Consider the following 17128-nt stretch of genomic DNA (forward strand, 5'->3'; position numbering starts at 1 on the left):
CCAGACAGACTAATTATAAATGCTGTCTCATGGTCCATCTTACAGCCATTTTTGGCACTGTGTGGAAAAAAGGGTATACAAACGAATCAAAAATCTATTGACATGAACAGTAGCAATTCATTAAGTACATATACATGAAAACATGCAAGCAGGCTTTGTTTATCAGCACACGACAAGTGATTTAAAATGTTAGTTGGTTATAGATATATATATATATATATGCGTATATATATTAAGTTTCTTGTACGTGTTACTCTTATGTTTCATATTTAACATTATGACTGAGGTGCTAGTAATAAGTTACATTCAGCATAAGTAAAATAATTCCTCCATTTGGTAGCAATTTAGAAAATAAAATAGATATCTCTGTTTATCCCAGGGCAACTGTGTTTTGAGGATCGTACGAGCGGACACTTTTCATTAATACCTGTGAAGAAAACACAGAGTAATTATATATTATATCACAGTGAAACGTGTCGATGGATCATTTAAGACACACAATTATTGCAAGACCTACCTGTAATAATTTGGTTTGAAGGGGCCATTTTTATTGAGGCCCATGTACTTGGCCTGCTCGTCAGTCAGCTCTGTCAGGTGGGCGTCAAAGTTTGGCAGGTGCAAACTTGCCACATACTCATCTGACAGAGAGAGAGAGAGATTGCAGTCCATATTTTCATAAATAGCTTTGCTAAAATTGTGTAATTCTAAGGTCAAGTCACAAGGTGGCCACAACGAGCATAATACAGGTGACTTGCCTTCATCTTGAACCTATTTAAATCAATCAGATCTTACCCATCTTCTTGGGCAGGAGATACACATCCTGTTTGTAACGACCCTCTGGAGCATTGAATAACTCAATCAGGGCCAGAGCCTACAGAGAGCACACACACACACACACACACTGTAACGCCTGGATATTAGAACTACATTTTACTTCAGAACAGATGGAAAACTGTCCTAAACTACCCGTAAAAGCAGGGTCAGATAGAGGATCTACAGCGGTGACAAATCTACTGACCTGAGTTGTGGCAGTGATGGACAACACAAACGTCGGCACTGTGGAGCAGCTCAAATTTAAAAGCCGACCCTGAGGTGAGAAAAAAAAGAAATACAAGCATAAAAAAATGACACTGTACAAAATTAACATTTAAGATGATGGTAAAATAATGCAGCACAGAGTGTACGGTCACTGTTGCACGAGTCCTTTTAATACTTTGATGTTTACTGAGGTTAAAGTGCTCCAAGCGAGAAATCTTAATATCAGGATTTTACCTGGAGTAAAATGTTCTAACACCACAAATTTCCACGATAGTAAAATATAATAAAAACATTTTTATCCAATACAGCACAATACAACTTTATCAATAAAGCACTTTAAAAACAACACAGTTGGCCAAAGTGCTGTACACAGCAAACAATAAAAGAGAGCAAAACAATATAAAACAGTAAAACCCAACGTCTTAAGCTGAGTTTAAATGCCAAAGAGAAAAAATGTGTTGTAAGAGAGGACTTAAAAACAGGAAGTGAGTCTTCCTGTTCGTGATGAGCAAAGGCAACCCCAGTCCACAGTTTCCACTGAACATGCACGGTCACCTCTGAGTTTCCTCTTAGTCTTAGGGACGACTAACAGTGACTGATCTGCCGACCTGAGCGAGCGTGAGGGAGCGTACGACTGAAGCAGGTCAGGCAGATACTGTGGGGGAAAGACCATGAAGACATTTAGTGTTGGTGGTGTTACTATATTTGGTCTTAGTGAACCTAAGCATCTTAGTAATGCTGCATCCTGGATGTGAAACACACACACCAATTAGTGACAGTGAATTTAACCTCTCCATTTACCCCATCCTTATTAAACACCAGTAGTAAACCCACACATGCCATGACAGCGGAGTTCACTGATACAAACACTTAGTGGGTGCTTCTTAGCGTTTTCAGTCATACTCCAAACTGTTTACAGCTGTCTCACTTCACCAGTACACTGTCGCTCTGTCTGTCTTGACATAAAATGAATTATGTAGTGACGAATCAGTCCAAACTCCAGGCAGACTTAATCGCCACTCCTACATGATCAGCAAACCCCATGCAGCTGCACTTACAGAGACTCAGCCACTCCCATACGCCATCACCATACCAAATACAATGACGTGATAATCAGAATTAATGATCAGAATGGCTCCTACCAATAATTTCCTGTGTGCAGCATGGGAATGTCGCCGGGTGACTGGTCTAAAAACAGCGTCACGTGGAGATGATAGTATTAATTAGAGTAAAGGTACAGTACCTCTGCCAACAAGACAACCCTCTTTCCATCAGGCCAGATGATGTGGTCAACCTGAGAGCGAACCCTCTCCCAGGTCAGTTCAGGGCTGCGCAGACTCGCCTGCAGACAAAAACAGTCAGTCCTACACTTTGAATGTGAGAGGAGTGACTTTGTTCAACAGAGGTGGTCATATATGTCCATTCAAAAACAATGACAAAGCATAAAGTGATATTAAGATGAACGGCATGACTCTCTCGATCTATAGTAGCAGCACATTTCAGTTTATTCATTTGAATAAAGGGATCACCCTTAGTAAATTGCCATGGGAATAATGTTGTCGAGTCAAAGTTATGATTCGTTTTTTAGTAGTGATATAAAGTAGCTGTGCAGAAGTCACAAAATAGACCTTTTCTTTTTGCTCATAAAAACGAGCCAAGCGAACTTTAAACTAAGTATTTCCAAATGTCACAAATTCAATCCGATTTTAAACATTTTGAGTGCTTTTTGCTCATATGTGTTTATATAATCGGTGAAAATGACATTTTTTTTATCAGATTGTCTAGGTTGTGCTGAAAAAAAGGATATAAGACACTCTTACAGCCTGTATATGCTGTACGTTTAAACATAGTAATGCAAAAAGCAGCCTAAATGCTCTGAGTTCTAAGGGTTAATTAAGAGAATGTTAAATAAAAGAATATGTCAATTGAAAGGCTTTATGATTTTTTCTGATACTGGTCTGCTCCTCAGCTGCAGAATTTAATAAAGCATTTCCATGTGCACATACTGCATATCTAAAATGCTCACACGTATACAGTTACATAGATTTATTACCACATCAATCTCAGTATTGGAATGTCCCATATTGCAGACAATGCAGCCATTCTTCATTCGGTCAAGTTGTTCTCTGGTAACAACATTCTTGTTGCCTGTATTTGGAAGGAAAAAAAAAGAAAAGAAATGCTGAGTCACTGAAGAGGGAGAAATCCAGAGCATAAAAATCATCTCTGTTACAACAAAGAATGAAAAGTTAGGCTGTGAGCCTGAGTGCTCAAATGGGCAACTTAAATGAGATGTGCATATGCATGCTGGAAGAAATTGCAATGGTCACAGCAGAAGTAATAGCAGTCACTGCAAGGTGCAGCATACCAGTGCAAGTTATCACCACGTCCATCTGCCGAATGACCTCACTAAGCTTGACCACTCTGAAGCCGTCCATGCTGTGTGGACACACAAGAAAAAAAGCCTTTTTTGTTTTAGTTGCACCAGCACAAACAAAGTGTAAACACATGGTTTTGGTCACCTACAACGCAGCTTATCGAACGCACAGCACAGTGACAGACATGCAACAGTGATGGAGTCGTGTCAGGTTATGGTTAGTGACTCACCAGGCCTGCAGGGCACAGATGGGGTCAATTTCAGTGATGCACACAATGGCTCCAAGGGCTTTTAGAGCAGTGCAGCAGCCCTTCCCAACCTACAGCAAACACAATGACACAGTCGTTGTTAACATAATACACACACACAAAAAAAAGAGACAATACAATCAATTTATTTAAAGTATTATATCAAACAATTCTTCACCTCTCCATAACCACAAACAACGACTTGCTTGCCTCCAAACATTATATCTGTGGTCCTCTTCAAGCTGACAGACACAAGCAAAATGACTCTTTAATTAAATACAAATCAAATACATACTGAATATATAAACAAATGCAGTATGATTGCAAAATGGCCTCGCTCTTTGCTCACCCATCCAGGATGGATTCGCGGCAGCAGTAAAGGTTGTCAAATTTCTGCTTGGTGACTGAGTCGTTCACATTCATGGCAGGGACACACAGCTTTCCTGCCTTTGACAATTGGTACAACCTGGGAGGACACACCGGGAAACATGTTCAGGCAGATATGCACGCACACATAACACCCAGACGTCCACACACAGACTTGTGTGTGATCTTTCCAGAGCGCCTGGTTAATTGATTCCACCGAGAGCTGAACATGCACCGCTGCTGTGAGCTGTGGTCCAGCTCTGTCATGTTTCTCAAATAGTCTCCAGCCAAATCAGGCCAGTGACCTTTTTAATATGTAGAGTCGGAGAGTGTATTCATACTAACGTGATTCAAACAACTGCCTTTGATACATATTGTGCTCACACAGTATTTATTTTTCCTTGGAAACTGCTTTGTTGCTGCTCGGGTCTATTTAGAGGATAGAATAATGCAAACACTTCAAAAGCGTTGGTATTTATTTTTTATAAGAAGCTGCTTTCATTGGGAACGGTGTTGCTTGATGCTCAAGTCTATTTAGAGGACAACAAAAAATGCAAACAATTCAAAAGCATTGTAAAAGCACCTTAGTGTTTCAAGAGTGTGCTTTTGCTGAGGATAAAAATAAAAGCTGCAAAAATGTTAATATGTCAAGTGGAAAAATAGAAACACTATGTAAACAAACTGCAAAATGATGTAAAACCTAATGTAATGATGGAAGAGTTGCATTATTTTGGCCATGTTATGTAGTTGAATTAAATTATTCCCACAGCACAAAATGACTATCATTAAATTAAGGGGTTTGATCAATACTACTAAATTATGATGAAATACTGCTACAATCTATATATTACTGTCCATTATTGCTACCACAAGCTTTGGCACAAAAGGGAAAATAATGAATGCAGCATCCGAACTTTAATAAAGTACTAGTGGCCAAAAATCCTTCCTTCCCTCCTTCAAAACCCCCAGACTCATCAAATTTAAGCACCGTCTCACCTGTGCACCCCGGTGACACTCTCCTCTACTATGCCTCGCACTTTCTTGAAGACGCTGGGATACTTCTTGTACACCCAGTGGGTTAAGTCTCCGCCATCGTCCAGGATCTACGTGAAGTGAAATAAAAATGATCATCAGTTACAGCTTAAAATGTGCAAACCTTCACAACTGAACACTCGCTCTGTGAGGAAAAGAAGAGAAAGATTTGCAAATCACGGCATTAACAGAATGTTACCATATTGGCCTGCCAGCCCTCAGTGTTGACACAACGATCGATGCACCACCAGAAGTCGTCCTCTGACTCACCCTTCCATGCAAACACAGGAACTCCTGTGAGGAACAAAACACACACCTAATGGATAAGATGGGCAGCAGAGAGGAAGACTGGCACAGTGGAAATTGGTTGCCGTTTAGTCTTAAATTGCATTAGGTTCCAAAAATCTAAAATACATGCAAAAACACATTCTTTATGACACTGTAGACAGACATTATTACGGCTGAAGTATTGAACATGAAAATGCTCATTTTTTTAGATTAGATTAAAGATTACACAGGACTGTCAGAAATATTTTTCTAATAATCTGATTCAGAAATACAATATGTATTTTATAATCATTATTATTATAATAATAATAATAATAAGAAGAAGAAGAAGAATGATGTATAATCCACAAACAAATGACAAAAACATAATCATACTTGATAGTGGTTATTTCAGCGTTTCGGACAAAAAAACAGTCAAACTAAATCACAGGGAAATTCCAAACCTTACCAATTTCTGCAAGAGCAGCAGCCACCTCGTTCTGAGTGGAGTAGATGTTACAGGCAGTCCAGCGACACTGGGCCCCGAGGGCCACCAGGGTTTCAAGCAGGACCTACAAGGGAACCACAGAATATACTCTCCTTATACACTTATATACAAAGTCACAGTGGGGACACAGAGAACCGTTTAGAACAGGAGAAGAGGACTTACTGCTGTCTGAGCAGTGATATGGGTACAGCCTACTATCTTTGCACCAGCTAGTGGCTTCTCTCCCTGGGCTCGCTTCCTCAATGAGATCAGGGCAGACATATCTGGGGAGGAAGACATTTAAGCACAAGTTAGGGGAAGTTGAAAGAACATAAAGGTCACCATTTGTTTTGGCAGAGAGAGAGAACAGAGTGAGGGACCACCTCTGAAAACAAAAAACCCAAACACCTAGACGGAAGATGATACATTAAGAGGAGTAAATAAGTAACAAGGGATGAATAGAGGTGAGACAAAGAACTCCGATCATGTTTCCCAAATAATACTGTTCCAGCATGGGGTCATAAACTGCTATGAAATCAGGATGCACAGACCTTTTATCAAATAGTGTCTGAGCAGCAAAATAGATGCGATATGTGATACATATAAGTCAAAGTCAGTGCTGATGGCACACAGCTCTCTGTATAGAAAAAGTGACTCCCCGAGAGACTACACTTGGCTCCATTAAAAGCCCACTGTGATCAAAGTGACCGGATCGTCAACGGCTCCCTTCCATTTCAATTCAGAGAAATGGAGAATTCTTTGCAATATCCAAGAATTCTACTACGCACCACAGAGTCCAGATATACCTTGTTCTGCTATCTCTATTTCCCGGCGGCCAAATTCAGCCTGCTTAATGTTCTTCACACAGAAGTCACTGCTGCCCAGAGTGTTGACCTGGGCTTTGTCCCGGGGGGAGGTCTCATCGTCGGAGCTGTCAGTGTAGGATGCAGCTGGGGAAGGGAGAACACAAGAGGTCACTATGGTGGAGAGGCATACAGAACAGCTCGTTATGAAATGTATACTTCAAAATCACGATATCTCGTATCAACCTGTATGCATGTTTTTGCACACAGTGTGTGTTAATTGTGCAATTGTGTACACGTGTACAGTATGTGCCGCATTTCTGAACCTGTGTACATACTTCATTTTCGGAGGTACTTTCAGGTGTGCAGTACCTGAGCTATAGCTGTCTGTGGAGGACTGTGACATGGACCGTGAGAGCGAGCGGCGGCCTGCCTTGGTGGGGTACTTGCTGAATTCCTGTTTGTCCTCTGCATTTGCAAACTGGATCTAGAGACAAACAGAAGAAAAGTGGTGCACAATGTAATATAATATGATTTGGGGGGTGAATAAGATGCACTACTGATACAAGTTTTAAACCTACTATAAAAACAGAGTTTTTAAATTGTTTTATAATTATATTGAGTGTTTTATTGCAGTTGGCATCCACAGTGTTGAATTACTGTCTTTCTTACGCCTCTTTTTCCCCCCTCTTCCTCCTAGTTCTCTACTTGTTCTGTGGCAGTTCTCTCGTGTGAACACGGAGCATTCATGTTGCTGCCTTTATTGTGCACACGCCAGATCCAAGGCAGATGAGATTACCCTCCCTGGTTGCCGTGGTTACTTGTATAGATCAAAGGTTAGTGGTTGTTAGTGGTGGTTTTAAATGGCAAATCCGACATCAAAACATGTGGTTCAACCAGGGATTGTGTGCTGTGACGTCTCGTGTAACCATGGCAAAGAAAACATACCTATAGGAATGAATAGGGAGCACAAAACAAAGGCACGTGAAATTCCCTGCTATGATTGACACTAGAGAGGAACAATTCATTTGAAAATCAGAATCACAAAAACTCCAATTTGCTAATACACTATATGTTGTGCCCCAGTGCACAAAGCAAGGACTAGACATGGTTTGACAAGTTTATTGTGAAAGAACTCGAATGGCCTGCACAGAGGCCTGACCTCAACCCCGTCGAGCACCTTTGGTGTGAACTGGAACACAGATTGTGAGCCAGGCCTTCTCATCCAACATCAGTGCCTGACCTCATAAATGCTCTACAGGATAAATGAGCACAAATGAACATAGATTACCTTTGTCCATGTAGTGGAGCAAAGGCTGGCATTTATTTTATTTTTGACTCTTCTATGCAAATTTCAAAAATGGAGCTCATTACTCTGAAAACAGTTCTTATCTTTCTCATCCTTGCAAGTAAGAGCACATGGTTAATTAAGGCCAGTTCTGCTATTTATTTTTATTATCATATCAGAATGTAGTTGTTATGGGTTGGGACAGGTGCAATATACTGCAATATTCCATTTCTTTTTGCTATGTGCTCTTGTTGTTTTTTGTACTGTATGTCCTTATGTGCTGTTGTTTTTTGCTGTCTTGTATTCTGAGCAGCTGTTGTAGCACTTTTGTCCCTTTGGGGACAATAAAGTATATTTGATTTGATCTGACTGACTTGAATAGAATACACAATAGTCAATGTTACAATGGCCACATGTGTTAATGGTCTATCACATCCCAAAATTGAACTGTACCTGTAATTGTACTGTAATTATTATATTTTCCCCGATATGCTCAAATCCTAGTTGCCACGGTGAGGACGGCATCTGCTCCATCGTTTAAAATTTGATGAAAAAGTGTTTTGACAACTTGATGTAAACCTCTTGTCCTCTTTTACCAGGTAACACAACATGAATATCAAGGCAGATCAATACAGGTAAAGGTCTCAACATGAAGACTTCGTCAACACCATTGTTACGCAAGTACAGATACAAGAAGGAGCCACTAATGATAAAATGTAATATTTAGGTATATTACCCGAGTCACTTACAGTCAATCACATGTTGTTTAGGGGGGAAAAAAAGCAGAGGAGCTATTTTTAGATGGCTGATGCTCTGTGATTAACGCTTTGTGTAAATACACAGGCTTCAGGTGGTGGTGGAGTGGTTCATCATGTCAACTTACCACTTCAAAGAACCCAAGACAAAAAAAAGTAAACATGGCTTGACTATTGTCAGGACAACTAAGATGAAAAAGATAAAAGAATTGGGATCCAGAAGGACGGAGTGCTGCAGAATTACAGGATCTAACGTCCAAGGTTAACTCTCTATAACTCCTCTACTGACTCATGTCACAACCACAAGTCGTGTTATTCAGATGCTGAATAAAGGGCAGGGAAACTTGGGATCATCTGACACAGCCACGGAGGATAGTTTGAACACCCTGTAGTAAACCAAGTGCTCCTGCAATAGACGGCAGTCAAGTGTAGTGGAGCAGTGTTTCAACATCTGCAAATGTAGAGAAGTCAGAAACACTCAGATTTCGGTTACACCTGCCCATGTGAATAAGTGGGACTATGAGAAAGTGACTTTACTGAGAATTTTGGATGAGGTTATCAGGTCTGAAATTTATGATGCCCATAACATTTAATGTGGAACCTTGGTGTTGCAAAAAAAAAAAAAAGGCCTAATGTGATTAAGATGTTGAACAGAGGTCTCCCTCTCTCCGTCTGCTTTTTCATGAAAACATGTGGGTGTTGGCGACTTAGTGGCAAATGTGCTGGATCAAATACAAACTCAATTTGATATTGTGTCTCTTTCTCACAACAGTGTGTCATGTCACAACACAGTAAGTCACGAAAGCACGAGTGGTGAACTTTCAAAGTGCTTCTAGTTCATGTGGGAAGAATATGACCCATGTTCCTCTCTTCATCTGCACCTTTGCTCCTCATCACAGCCGCGATGTGATGTTTTACATTATATTATTGGTGTTTAGATTTTGTAATTCTCAACAATTGGACTTACTTAGTGTGGTACACACAACTCTCTGCAGTAAGGAAGTGTGTAATCCTTAAATTTCAACAGTGATTGTTTACCTGATTAAAACACTGACACCCTTTCAGATGTCTTCATTCATTGTGACATTGACACGGGATTTCCTCATTCTCTTATTTTAGATGTCCATACGATGTGTTTGCAGTAATAACTAATGTGCAGGACAGCAGAGTTGACACAACACACAGATGATAAACCCAGGGAAAACACGATTGCCAGACTTAGAGTGTAATTGTATATGCACTGTCAGGGCAGATGTCGGCCTAATGATTATAATACTAAAGAGTAATGACACATATTACATTTATAGATGATTTCCATGGCCAAATGTGCTTAGAAGATATATTCTGGGTGCAGGGTTACAGCAACGCATCCTTTAGTTACCTGGTATTCATCACACACGACAACAGAAGCTGAAACAAATTTAATGTGTGGAGTTACACCCAACACAAAGATGATCTCTTCTCCGTCACATTAGCCATAGTCACATTTTTTATAGTTATAGTTTTCAGGCATAGTCGGCTGCAATGCCATAACCACAGTAACTTTTTCAGTAACTATTATTCAGTATTCGTACCCTGATTCCCTCTCTCCATGAGCAGTGACACCTGGGCTTCAACAATCTACTTACAGTCAGTCAAAAGAAACTCAAGAAGCTTGTGAGATAGTGTGAACTGAGGAGATCTCCACATGTCTCTGTTTTCACAATGTGCAGTGTCTTCTAGCTCATGCACTTGCAAAATAGTACTTTTATGTTTACTTTGCATCAGTTTGGACTCCAGAGGATTCAGCAGAGGTTCGGCACAATCCTTTCTGCATTGTTTCTACACCAGAGACTTTTTTCAAGGTAAGAGAAAGATGAATCTCCTTATTCAGACTGCATTCAGTTTGTGCTACTCGTAAACACAATAAACCCACAATCAGGCGAGCTGTGTGACCAAACCTGATATGAGATCTTCACAATAAGAAATTTCAGTGGCTGTGTTTTGTTATAATGCAAAGAAACAGTCTTTATTTAACCATCTACAATCTAAAAGAAACTTGTGTCATATACCAACGGTAACTCCAACGAAACACAGTGTGTGTGAGATATATAGCAGGTATCTTTTAAAAATAAGTGTGTTGGATGAGCTCCCAGTGGTGCATTAGACGAGAGGCGACTCACCCGGTCTCTCCCGTGCCCATGTTTGTGTGCCATAGCTGCCTGGTCTCTGCAGTTTTCCAGCCTACTTCCCTGTGCCTGTGTCCTCTGTGTGATGGTACTAGGTGTCTCTGATGCTATTATCCCAGAACACTCCCACCTATTATCTAGGTTTGTAATGGCCGGCCGGGAGAGAGAGAGTGAAAGACACCAAAACTCTCTTGCTCTCTCTGTCTCTCACACACACACACCACTCACTCACTCACTCTCTCTCTCTCTCACACACACACCACTCTCTCTCTCTAGCTCGCGCAGACACTCTGATTCTGCCCTTGACAACCAGCTGCTAAAGTCTATGTGTTTTAAACACAACTAGATCTATTCATTTATTCAACATAAAATAAATACATGTATTTAAGTGCTGAGAGAGCAAATTGCCAACACCAACTAAAAAGGGAAGTGACAGGAGGAATTAAACCCTGCTTCCATTAGCCTCCTGCTGCATCAATAAGCGGCCATCAAGTCCCATCTTACTGCTAAAAATATCCTTTCTCTCTTAGTTAGCGGGCCAGGTCACAGACTTAAGCTGCGGAGTGTTGGTCAGCCAGCAGTGTTAAAGGGCTCAAAGGGGACCTGGCAACAAGACAACACTGATTACTTACCAGAAACCACTGGAGCTCAACAGCGCCACCTTGCATCCAACATATTGGTGTCATATTGATATTGGTCACATTCAACAAGTCAAAGACAGAAACGGAAAAATTATCTAAAATATATTTGGATACTAATTCAATAATGAAAAGGTCAAAAAGCCAATGTGATACACAGGCCTGGCTCTGTTATCATTTTACTTCCTGTGGTTTGCAAAGGATCAGCACAAACGTGCCAGCTTTAGGTGTTGTGACAGAAAACACACATTGTGCTAATCCATTGCCCAGAGCCACTGTACATGACCTTTAACAGAATATATACATTCTACATATTATCACAAAGCAAAACCATAGCTGAGAGTAAAACACACAGGTATACGACCTGTCTATCTACGGTATCAGCATTAATATCATTTAAGGTAAATATTAAGGTCAGAATGCCAATAACAAACACACCATACTCAAACTACGCTCATCCTTTTTAAATACCACATTGGCACAACTCAAAGAAACAGCTGCAAAATGATCCTACTAGTCAGTGTGGATGTGTTATATTTCACAGTCTATGGTGACTTTACCCCCAAGTTAATATGGGTCATACCGTGAGGCAAACACACTACTCCGATTGTGTGTAGACTATGTTCAGACTTTAATAAACACGATAAAGAGTCATTTCTAAAAGGAGAGCATAAAAACCCACAGAAAAACACTGCATCGCGATTATTTTGTCCACATAGTTTTGAAAATATGTTGAATCAACATTTAAATGAACTAGAAATACTAGATCTTGATTCTGTTTGGAAAATGATACTCAGCTTCTCCAGGTCAGAGAATACGAGGAGTCACCAAGGTCACACATCCCCATACCCTACACATACTTTGGTAAAGGCTATGATTTACAAGGAAGACGTTCTTATCGTATAAGCTTGCAAACCTTTATCTAAATTTGTCATGAAGTTCTGCCACAATATGAACAAACAAAATGAGATAAAGATGAAAATAAGGACGGAGTAGATTCAATGTAAAGAGGCCAGTGGGATCAAATAAAAAAAAAGATGAATGCATGAACACTTTGCTGTGTGTGAGTCTCACTCGCAGGGGGCGTGTTGTGTAACCGCTGGATGGGTTCAAAGAGAGAGGAGGCTTAGTAGTTGTGTTCTTCGACTCAGTCGCCCACACACACATTTAATATTCACATTTCATTTTGTTGCATTGATTGCTTTTGCTCCCCACACCTCTGCACTGATTATGTGACAATGCAGTGTCCCCCAGACGCCCAGCTCTAAATTTTCATGTATGAACAGTTCAGTTAAATCTTTAATTTGCAAGTGTTTTTGTTTTACTCATTAATGTCCTTCATGCAAACAGGTGGCTCAGCTTGACACCGGGCTCTCACATTTATTCATAACATACTGCTTTGTTTTCATACACACAGTGAAAAATCCTACCTTCCAATACGTTTTCAATCAGGCTCCCTGCGGCTGCTCACAGGCCGCACATTATTGCCTTGGCAGACAGGGGGTCTGAGATAATGTTCTCAAGACCGTGAGCCCTGCTGCTGGGAAAATAAATATTTCTGTTATCCTCAATATTCTGTCTCGTTCTTTTGGACATACCTTTGTATTAAAAAACAACAACTTTGCAGCAATATCAAAGCTGGCTACCTGGGGACACAGACATATGACTGTGTCTTACATAATTACATATGACTAAAACAGACCACACAGATAAACGTAGGTGCATTTACTGAAGCATATTTTCAGCCTCTGTAGTTGTGTTACTCATCGGTCACAGAAATAGTGTGTGTGCTGGTGATTCATTATCTTCTTTTCACAACTCTTTTGACCAAAACTTCATACAACTATTGTGATTCACAGTGGGCAGCTGTGTCCTTAGATTAGCAGGTGTATCAGTGCAGTATTTACTGCAGCATAAACTATGAACCCAACTGATACTGAAATAGTGGATCTGGTTTAAAGATTACATCAGTAGTACATTTAATAAAATGATAAAATATCTATAATTTTAAGACGCAACACATTGAAGGTCCAGTGCATAAGAATTAGTGACATCTAATGGTGAAACTGCAGAATGCAACGGGCTGAGGACTCTTCTGCTCACCCTTCCTTTTCATAAACACTATGATGGCCTCATATTCCGAAAGTATCGTGTAAACATCCTTCCACAACTCTCACCACTCTCTCTGACATTTCCAACAATTCATATCTGTTCAGGCTGCTGTAGAAACATGGCAGTGGTCCTTATAAACCAAAGCCCTCACAGAGCGTACATATAAAAAGTTTATTCTAACAAACATACTTAGGGGTAGTATATTCAAGTTCTACCACTAAACCCTCATAAATGCAAGACACTGGAAAAAATCATGATGACATGTGGTGAACACAGACAAAGTGCATCTTGAGGGTTACCTTACCTAAATTTGACATAAAACTTGAAAATCATCACCTCTATAACTGTCTTCACCATGAGATTAAAAGAATTCAGATGAGGCAGAACGATAAAGACAAATGAAAGTGACGTTTTCCTTCAGCACCTGAGCACATTAGTTCTGCGGAATAAAGAAACCTTTGACTAACCGTCTGCATCGGACAGCACGTTCCCAGCTGTTACACACAGTGTTGGAGCTGTAATGATATGAGCAGCCATCTCAAGGGAGTCTTTCAGTTGGATGATAGATCTCTGCTGTTGTTGAACAGCCAAGAAATGTGTCTGTTAAACCTTTCTACTCCAGGTGCACCTTGGGCTGCCAAAATGTTTCTCATGCTGTTCGTATTAGTAACAATAATGATGGCCACACACACAGTCGTGAACAGATTAATAAGTGACATCATGAAAACAACCGTAAGACCACTCGCTGCTGGCATGGTTAAGTGTTACAGATTACATTTCCACAACTAAAATATCCTCAAAGAATTTGTAGCTTTGACAGCAATTGAAATTCTTCAGACGGCAAACACATAATTAAATACTTAGTGTGCAGTCCTGATCCTAAGCTCGGGGTTGTTAGTCCATTAATGTCACCACTTTGCAGAGATCTTGATCCAAAGTTTTAAGAGCTCAACACGACTCTCTGTTAGGACTTGCCTACAGAATGTTGGCATGAAATAGATGTACTGATTAATTTAGCCAATTTAATGATCACATTGACTGATAGTTATGTAACTAATTGGCCATTTATTACTTATTGGCACATGTTGTGTCTCAGAAACATGATAAAGGCTTTTAAGTGCACAAAGACTTTTTTTTTGTTCATTTTATTTGACAATGTTAGAGAGACAGACCACTCATGTCATCCCTGCTCCTCTTGTTGGGGTCCCTGCTCAAAAATGATATGCCCAACATAAATGTGAGTATATCTGTGCAATTACAAGCTCAATGTGAATTATCTTGGTATCTAAAGAAAGACAACACTTGTGAGATTCCATCAGAAGAGTAAGCATCACTGTAGACGCCACAGTAAACGCAGAAGGAACAACATGTGGACATTAACTATGCAAAGATTGATGCTGCTGAAGCGAAATTACAGAAGTTTTAGAGATGCCTAGGGCGTTCTCCAATTTGTGGCACTGTTCGGCACCATCTGTGCCATTTGAGATTTTTTAGGTGCCAAAGCAATTCTGTGTATCATTTGTTGCAATTAAAAAAAGAAAACTGGACAAATAAATAAATTGTCATCATATGTCGGCCATGGATAGCCTTGATTTCAAAGATCAGGATCAGCCATAGATGAACCCATATCTGTAACGCTCTACTATGAAGTATGCATTATGACTTAATAAGGATCACGGCCATGAATCACAAAATAAAAGCTATGATTCAAATATCACATGGTGTTAGTCTTCTAACTCGACAGAGTATTTGACTGACACAGCACATATATGGTTTTACACTTAGCAGCTTGGTTTAGGATGGAATGAACCCTCAGCAGGATGCCTGTAATACAGTAATAGACACACTGCAGCATCTCATCACACAACAGTGTGCACTACAGCTCTCATGTGTGTTCCTGCTTTAACCTTGGGCTGGATGAAACAGTGGTCCTTATGAATATGTGATTACTAAACACTGCATACCAGCATGGATTTGTCCTCATCACATGTGGCTGCCCACACACACACACACACACACACACACACGTCACCTCTCTCTATACTTGTGAGGACACTGATAGATGTGACGTATCCCCTAGTGGCTGGGGAATGAATTACGTATAAGAATGTCCTACAAGTAAGAGGACGGGGGCCTAGCTCCTACGTCTAACTATAACCATCACAACTAAATGCCCAACTCCAACCCTATAACCAAGTCCTGACCCTCAAAAAGCTCCTAAAATGTCCTCACAACGTGAAGACAAACTTAAAATTGTGTTTTTTCAGCCAAATAAACAAACATTAAGGTTCTCACAACTATTCTTGTTATGACTCTGCACTGACTTCTATTCGTTTGGACAGCATTAACCAAAACCAGTTAATGTCTAACCCTAACCTCAACCTAACCACACGTCACATGTTACCACTAACCTTCACCTCAGAATTAGGTTCATCACCTTATTGGGAGGCGTTCGCCCACTTGTCATGATATATAGTGTTTAGAATGGGAAAATGTCCCATAGAGTGTATACACACACACACACACACGCAGAGGCCGAGTGATGGCTGGCATCACCATGGTTCTTACCTTCTTGACGGTTTTCAGAGTGGGCACTGCGGTGAACGCTGCGGAAGGCATTTCCCCGACGTTCATATTTACATCGCTGCTGTTTTTGCTCACTGTCAACGCGGAATATTTCTCCGCGACGTTTTCTGTCTCTTTGACATATTTGGTGGCTTGTTTAACCTCCGTCTTGCCGTCCACAACCGAGTCGGTCATTGCATCCAGGTGATGATGCCTGTACAGTCGCCGAGCCGAGCCGCCGGTTGCGAGTGGACTTCACACTAGCTTGTTTCAGTCACCTTCGCGACTTAAAACGACGACACGGCACTTCCGCTCGATCTTGAAGTGGGGGGCACAAAAATGAGCCGCTATCCACAGAGATGGAGGTGTGTTGGTGTCCTCGTCCTCACTGTCAGAAGAGCAGTTAGAGCACTTGTTTCGATGCTCCGGCTCTTCTGTCATCCACAGCCAGCAACATCCACAGGAGGCGGAGCGATCACTTGACGCTGTCACCTGAAAAGTGTGCGGGGGGGGCGGCCACTGATCGTCCACTCAGAGCCGGTGGTGGAGAGGAAAACAGACAACGAGTCATTTTACTTGTTGTTTAATATTGCAAACGTGTATTACTTGCTTACTTACTGTTTTGTCAGAGAACTAACTTGGACCTGTCGTTTTAACTGTTGTCCTTGTTCACAGTAACCTCCTCGCAGGCTGCGTTTAAGTCCCGCCTTCTTCGCTGTGAGTGGCTGATCTGTGCACGGACGTCAGAATCCGCAGCGTCTGATTGGTGGAACTTGCTGGGACAGTATTTAAGCTGGGGGAGGTTATATTCAAAGCAAAGGCTCCATTTTGTCCTAGAGCATAAACAAAATTAAGTTAATTCATTATTATATATATGTACACATATACGAATATATGTATATGTACATGTATATATACACATATGTATATGTAGAGTAACTACACCTGTTGGACATGATGAAGTCCAAGACCTTGGCTTGAGGA

General features: G+C 40.7%; 1 protein-coding gene across 3 annotated transcripts; it reads right to left on the reverse strand.

Annotated features, from left to right (window-relative positions):
- On the reverse strand, positions 1 to 16679 carry ahcyl1 (adenosylhomocysteinase-like 1). Of its 3 annotated transcripts, none has more exons than XM_044038880.1 (17): positions 16148 to 16678; positions 6991 to 7105; positions 6622 to 6765; positions 5999 to 6099; positions 5798 to 5900; positions 5261 to 5355; positions 5026 to 5132; positions 4013 to 4129; positions 3842 to 3905; positions 3646 to 3734; positions 3407 to 3477; positions 3092 to 3186; positions 2282 to 2380; positions 1019 to 1087; positions 793 to 871; positions 518 to 638; positions 1 to 427 (listed from the first exon to the last, which is right to left on the reverse strand). In XM_044038880.1, exons 1-17 carry the CDS (start codon positions 16337 to 16339, stop codon positions 421 to 423), a joined length of 1668 nt encoding a protein of 555 aa, XP_043894815.1. In that variant the 5' UTR covers positions 16340 to 16678; the 3' UTR covers positions 1 to 420. The 3 variants fall into 3 exon arrangements, with proteins under 3 accessions (XP_043894815.1, XP_043894817.1, XP_043894816.1); XM_044038882.1 differs by lacking the exon at positions 16148 to 16678 and adding an exon at positions 10824 to 10977; XM_044038881.1 differs by lacking the exon at positions 1 to 427 and having other exon boundaries at positions 514 to 638; positions 16148 to 16679.
- Positions 16680 to 17128: the final 449 nt, after the last annotated feature.

Source organism: Solea senegalensis, linkage group LG11 (genome assembly GCF_019176455.1).
Source record: "Solea senegalensis isolate Sse05_10M linkage group LG11, IFAPA_SoseM_1, whole genome shotgun sequence".
Taxonomy (NCBI): Eukaryota; Metazoa; Chordata; class Actinopteri; order Pleuronectiformes; family Soleidae; genus Solea; species Solea senegalensis.